Here is a 6,821-nt window from a genome sequence, read left to right on the forward strand (position 1 = left end):
TAGTTAACAGAAAACTGTCTCATTATATTAATAGTTCAGGTGATCAAGTAAAGTCAGTAGTTACAGTTTGTTGTGTTTGTTTTTTTCAAACCTTTGTGATATTTTGATGGTTCCTCTGTCTTCTTTTGATTTGTATGTTGGTTCCCTAATTTGAATGAAAATGCTGTTATGGTGATTTGTGAAGGGAATAATGGTTATTATGACAAAGAAGCCTGAGGCCCTCAGCTCATGTGTCGCCCTCCTCTCTCTCTCTCTCTCTCTCTCTCTCTCTATCTCTCTCTCTCTCAGGCAGGTGAGGAGCGCGGTGTCTCTCTCCCGGGAGGCCTCGGGGGGGCGGCCGCCGGGGGAGGCGCTGCCCGGGGACGAGGCCCTGGCCCTGCAGGACGCCAGCAGCGGCGTGGTGCGTCTGCGAGCCGGCGACCCGTTCTCTGAGGAGATGAGCGCTCTGTGGCTGGGGGTCCAGAGTCTGGGCTTCACGCTGGTGTGCGAGCCCCACGAGAACCTGCTGCTGGCCGAGGGAACCCTCCGGACCCTGACCCGACACTGCCTGGAGCACCTGCACATGCTGGGCCCGGGCAGCGAGGTGAGGACACTGTGGTTAGAGGAGGCACCAAAGGGTTACAGGAGGTTTATTCAATCATTTCAAATAACATTTAACCTTTTTAAAATACTCTGTCCCACCTGTGGGAGGCTCTGGCCTTGGTTGTGCTGCTTCAGTCGTGTTTCTTGTCTGTACCAGACTCGTCCTCCTCACACAACCTTGACAAATCAGACCTTGTTTCAAAGCTTCTGATTCTGTCTGTGCAAAGAAAGATAGTCTGGAAAAAATAAGCAAAGCTAAATTTCTACCATGTTTGTGCCTCTTCCGTACATTTTAAAAGATCCGTCTCTGGGTTAAAACCTCAGGAAGAAAGTCGTACTTGGAATATGTTTTTTTACAAAAATGTTCTTGTTTCATTTGTCTTCAGTGACAAATAAACCCACAGTATCTGCAGCACGGCCTCTTCACAGGCCTCATTAGACTGAGATCACTTCACTTCACCTCTGCAGAAACAAGCTCTGCCGGCCTCATTCCCAACTGTAGCAACTCATTACACCTGATGGAAGCTGCAGTAAAAAGCACAAGGCAACTGTAGTGACACAAGATCGCAGCCGAACAGATTTTCATGACCACCTGTAACTAACAGCGATGATTACTGAGTCCGCATGGGGTCGTCACTAGGGTTGCAAAGGGGCGGAAAGTTTCCGGTAAATTTCGGGAAACTTTCCATGAGAAGTTTGGCTCGGGAATTTTGGGAATTTTGAAAAAAAAAAAAAAACTACGCAAATTAAACGCTGAGCAATAAAAACATCATTCAAAACTCTATTTTAAAGATGTATGGAATGCAGCACACGCTGGATTTTGAATTTCGACCCTCCACTGTGCATTCTTCCATCACATGCACAGATAACTCCCAGCATCCTTCACTCTACAGCAGGGCTATAGAGGCCTGCTGTAGTGTGCAGGACTAGTCTGGTAAGTTCAGATGATATTACTGGGGAAAATATATTAGCATGCTGATTGAGGATTGTTCATCTGTTCATCTAGTCTATTTCCATTCATTTATCCATCAATTGTAAAACAGACGATTGCAATTGTTTGGCTAACTATTTATATCTCTGGCATTGCATTAGTGTTTTTCTACAAACTTTTTTCTCATCTTATTCTACAGAACAATGCCACGTGCACTCTCTCATGTGTGGAGACATTTCACCCCATCCAATGTAGAAGGAAAGGCTGTGTACATTTGCAAATACTGTGCAAAGACCTATGTTAAGAATGACACAACGATGCAGAAGCATATAGTCAAGTGCCCAAAGTTTCCTCAGGGCTCAAATCAGCCTATGACAAAACAAAATGTTTATAATTATGTCTGTATATGACAAGGTAAATACAGTTAGTATAAATTACCCACAACATTTCCAGTTAATTCCCGTTAATTCCCGTTAATTCCCATGGAAAGGTTCCAACTTTGAATATTCCCGGAATTTTGCAACCCTAGTCGTCACTAACGGCCACTCTCCCTCCAGGTGCTGCTGAGGAGCAACCGCATCGACGCCCTGCTCAGCCGCCTCCTTCCTCACGGCCAGCTCCTCTTCCTCAACCACCGCTTCGCCCAGAGTCTGGAGAAGGACGTCGCAGCCTACATGGCCAAGTGACCCCCCGGGACCCATCGAGGCTCCGCCCACCTGACGTCCAGTGCGAGCTGCGTCCGCGAGCTCTCAAACAAACAAGTCGACTCTCGTTTACCTCCGGTGACACTTCTGCGTCGGTGGAAGAAGCACGGACGACTGGCAGCTGCTGGTTCAGATAACAGGAGGTGGTAAACACACAGAGTGGTAAACATTTCCCCCTCAGCCACTCGCAGCTCACTCCTGACTGTTTGCTGTGTGGGAGGCTTCAGTTCAAATCCTGTTTGTCAAATCGAGGAGTGGAAAGGAGAATGTGTCAGATTAAAGAGTGCGGCTGAAGAGGCCAGTTAAGACCTACTCACCCGCATCAGAGACGAACACTTATCTAATTCCCCGCACTTCAAATGTCAACGAGTGACCTTGGATCACCAAGACTCCACCTGCTCTTTTCGACAGTTCTCCGAGTATAAAAGAATCTTGAGAGTGCTCTGTCGGCGAGTCGTGACTTCCAGCCGAGCGGAGCTGTTCCAGGAGAGTGGGAGGAAACCGGAGCCAAACCGCCGAAAGACTAAATCAAAGCCAAACCAGTTTAACATCATGTGTGAACCAAATATGTCAGAATCCTTGACACAGCGAGGACAAAGGGAGAAAGACGGGCGATGACATGAAATATTTAAAAAAACACAACGGATGAATGAGGACATGTTGGCACGAAGAACAAACATGGAAACGTTCAGACAACAAATAAAAAAATCTATTCCCATATCTGAACATCTGTTGTACCTCTGACAGCCTCCCCCCCCCCCCCCTTCTCCTGCTCCCATTAAATTATCTTAAACCCTCAGTTTCTGTGTTGGCAACCAAATCCAAAACTAAACATGTGGGATTTCAAGGAAAGGAAATCTGTCTGGATGCCAGGATCAGTTGCTTTGATTGTTTCCTCTTTTTTTTTTTTATGTATTAAAGAATTGAACTCATTTCTAGTCTTACCCAGGGCGTAGTCTGTGAAGCTCCAGCACACAGGACGTGTTTTCCCAAAACAAGGCTCAGGGGATAGAAGATTAAAGTGATGAATCACACAAAAAGGATTTAGAGGTTGTGTTGCTCCCATGGGGTAAAAAAAACAACACAACATCAGCCAGATAAAAACATCTGCAAACTGAAAAACAAGTCAGGTGAACAGGTTCTACTGTAAGACCAGCAGAGGGCGACACTGATCCTATTATAAAGTGTGTTTGTGTGGTTTTATTAAATGTATATATGGAATGTCTGAGATATAATTCTTGATTTATTGCATAGTGTATTGCCAAAAGTATGTGGACACCCCCACCTTTACATGTGTGTGTGCGTTTTGGGATGTTTTTATGTGGCACTAGTTCTAATGGGGATATAAAATAATGGTTAATTAAATTAGTTGCCATGTTTGTTTTATACTTTCATACTTGAAGTCGTTATTTATATTTTGAATCAGCTGTTTAAGTGATAAAGATTCAGGTACAATTATTCCTTTCCATTATAGAGGAGCAAAATGTAAATTTAAAAACTCAAATCAATAAATAATCCAATTAAACTAGAGAAAATAAGTGATTGGTTATTCATTAGGTATAATTACCTTTCTTGCAGTGGCCTTCAGAAGTAACCTGGCTGCAGAAATAACATTTTAAAGGTTTTAGCAAGAGTACAAGCAATGAATCCTCCGGAAATAATTTAATTTTGATAATTAATTAATCTTAAGTAAGCCCAGAATGTAAAGATGATTTTTTAGAATCTAAAAAGAAAAGAAAACAATTCGTTCAATTTAGTGAAAACATCACAAGGATTGTTTTGTTCTCAATCTCTGCTAACAGATTCCCTTTCACCTAAATCTCACACACTGAGCCTTTAAACTAATCTCCATATATTTATATCTCTGAGCCTCGAACAAACAACGTCTCCCCAGTAATTGTTTGATTTGTATTTGTGTCATTAGCTAACAAATTACCACAAAACTCCAAGATAAGACGCCACATTGGGCCAAGAAAGATACCATTCAAATTTGCCGTGGAACCAGATCAGGTTAACATCGTGAGAAAGGGCTGGTTTATAAATCTTCACTGGTGTCTCAGGGAGTAATTAATGGATCTTGGTGGAAATAATCTGGTATATTTAGGGAACTGATATCTATTGACAGTGTGAATCTGGATCTAGTGGATTTAAAAGTGGTTTCACAGGTGGTCCAGGCCTTTTTGGCGAATAGGGCTTTAATAATAACGTGGATTCATAATCTTAAACGTTTGGAAACCTTCTCAACAAACTGCAGCATCAGGACCGACAGGCCTGTATTTTTCCCCACTAGGGGGCAGTATGCAGTCAGGCAAGGGGGATGGGGGGGGGGGGGGGGGGGGGCTGCAGTGTCGGCTGCTGCTGCTGATAAGAGACAAATAGTGACACCAGAGCAGAAATCCACCTCGGATACAAAATCTGCAATGCTGCTGCTCTGAGACAATTTACACTGAGCTGCTGGTAGACATCAAACACACACAGCGCCGACACTGTCTTCATGTGTGTGTGTGAAAATAGATTGTAATTACATCTAATTAGTGATGTGCAGGCACAGGAAGTTGATCCTTGCCTGCAAACAGCTGTTTGATCAAATGCATGAGTTGGTGTCAAGTGGAGATTGAAGTTACAGAGTCTGCTGCAGAGTTTCCTGTGTGTTTGCTCCTCTATCTCCTGTGATGGGGTCCGGTCGATTCCACGGCACAGTTTGTTTTGTGTTATCAATAACGTTGCATTGTTCACATGCACATGAGCAGATCAGCAAAAGGGGAAATCAGACGTCTGGAAGACACAGCGATGCTACAACATGAGCGTATTTCAGGGTGTTCATCAGGGTGAAAGTTAGAAGATGAAATGGATCATGGTGACGTCGAGGTTCTGGACTCAGTGCTGCTGCAAACCACAGAACGTGCAGGTTGTTATTCCAGCCTGCAGATGATCGCTCCCTGATTAGCATGAGGCACAAGCTCGTCAGTGAAATCAGCTTCTTAAATGCGCAGCTGAAATGAAAACCCCGAAAACACTCTCGGGCTTCGGAAGCACTTACACAGGGAATAAATTGAGGGCCATTAACTGGAGAACATAAAAATTCTCATAGCAAGAAAAAAAACAATCTTGTGGCGTTCACCGCAAGTTTGCAAATTGGAATTTAGCAGAGGAGGTTAAAGAAAACAGAGCAGATGGAGAGAGGGAGAGAGAGAGAGGGCAAAGGTCAAACTGCACAGGGCTGCAGGGCCAGTGGATCAAAAGCTGCAACGTGAATTTGAAGACCGGCTCGACTAAGCTGTTCAGTTTGGAGGTTTCTTTCAAAAGCAGCCGACTAACGCGTCCTTCCATCGCCGAGAAACAAGTGCTCGGACGGGGGGGATCCTTCTCGGCCCAATCGCCATCCCAGGATTCATGGTGCTCTGAGGATGAACCGGTATCCAAAGAGGTTTATGGCTTCGCTGGTCTTCGTGGGCCAGGTACAGACCACAAGCTCTGAACTGGACTGAGGGGTGCACAGATCTTCCTTCCGGATCAAGAACTGATGGAGAAACCTCTCAGGACCACCGGCGACCATCTTCCTCCCCAGGCCCCCCCCCCTGCCTCCCCTCCCCTCCGTCCTGCGAGCTGCCCTCATAGTCACTCATCGTCTGAGCGGGCTGACCAGACCGAGGCCGACGCTGTCACAGCCCATCTCACTCACTCACACAATCTTTTCTTCCTCCTGCACAGCCTCTCATTGAATTCAGATACTGGCTGTTGAATACGCCGACTCTCGAGTGAGAGAGGTTTTTTTTTTTTTTCCATATTTTCCCTCCTGCCTCATTAGATGTCTCCCTGACTATTGTACGGCTCATGGCGAGAGCACAGGGGGAGAAAATGGGCTCGGCTCCAGCCAGGGATATAATATGAATTTCAATATGAGTTGACGACTTATTCACTTTGGCCGCCGTCAGGGCATGCGGCGTGAAATACCCCAACGCCATGGCTCCCATTCATAGACATTAGCCATCGTTTCCATTCCCTTTCATGCACACGTCCCTCGGATTTCAGATATTCCTCTCACAGGCGAGAGCTAAGCGCAGCCTCTTTTAAAGTGGCGCTTGAGGAATGCTCAGTGATAACAACTAAACGCCACTCGTATTAGATGTCACAACAGATCTGCTTGATCTGTACATTTCTGCCTTTTCCTCCGCCTGTGTAGGAGGAAGATTATATGTTTGAAGCACAGAATGTTGGAGTTGACATGCTTAGCTTGAAATAACGGCCGGGACGTAATAATCATCATTTCTTCATCTTGCTTCTTTGCAATAATTCTACAAATTATACCTGGACTTGGCCTGTTTCACCCTTTTCCTGCACAAACAAACACAAACACATTTATCTTGTACTTCTACAGATGTGAGGACACTCATTGGCGTTATGCATTCCCTGGCTCCTTAACCATTACGACTAAATAATTAACCCTATTCAATTCAATTCAACTTTATTGCAGACACAAAGCTTCAGTGTTCAGCTGCAACATGACACTTCACCACTAGATGTCATTAAACTCTACACACGGAACCTTTAAGGCACATGCAGGGATTTGTTCCAGTGTTTAGAAACAAGAAGAAACACACACA

General features: G+C 44.9%; 1 protein-coding gene across 1 annotated transcript; it reads left to right on the forward strand.

Moving 5' to 3' along the window:
• Positions 1-277: 277 nt before the first annotated feature.
• On the forward strand, positions 278-3,582 carry LOC133015764 (AP-5 complex subunit sigma-1-like; the record flags this gene model as incomplete). Its single annotated transcript, XM_061083031.1, has 2 exons — positions 278-583; positions 2,071-3,582. Coding segments are annotated over 2 exons (435 nt in total), but the record flags the coding sequence as incomplete, so codon positions are not given.
• Between the last annotated feature and the right edge of the window lie 3,239 nt (positions 3,583-6,821).

The sequence above is a fragment of the Limanda limanda genome, chromosome 12 (genome assembly GCF_963576545.1).
Source record: "Limanda limanda chromosome 12, fLimLim1.1, whole genome shotgun sequence".
NCBI lineage: Eukaryota > Metazoa > Chordata > Actinopteri > Pleuronectiformes > Pleuronectidae > Limanda > Limanda limanda.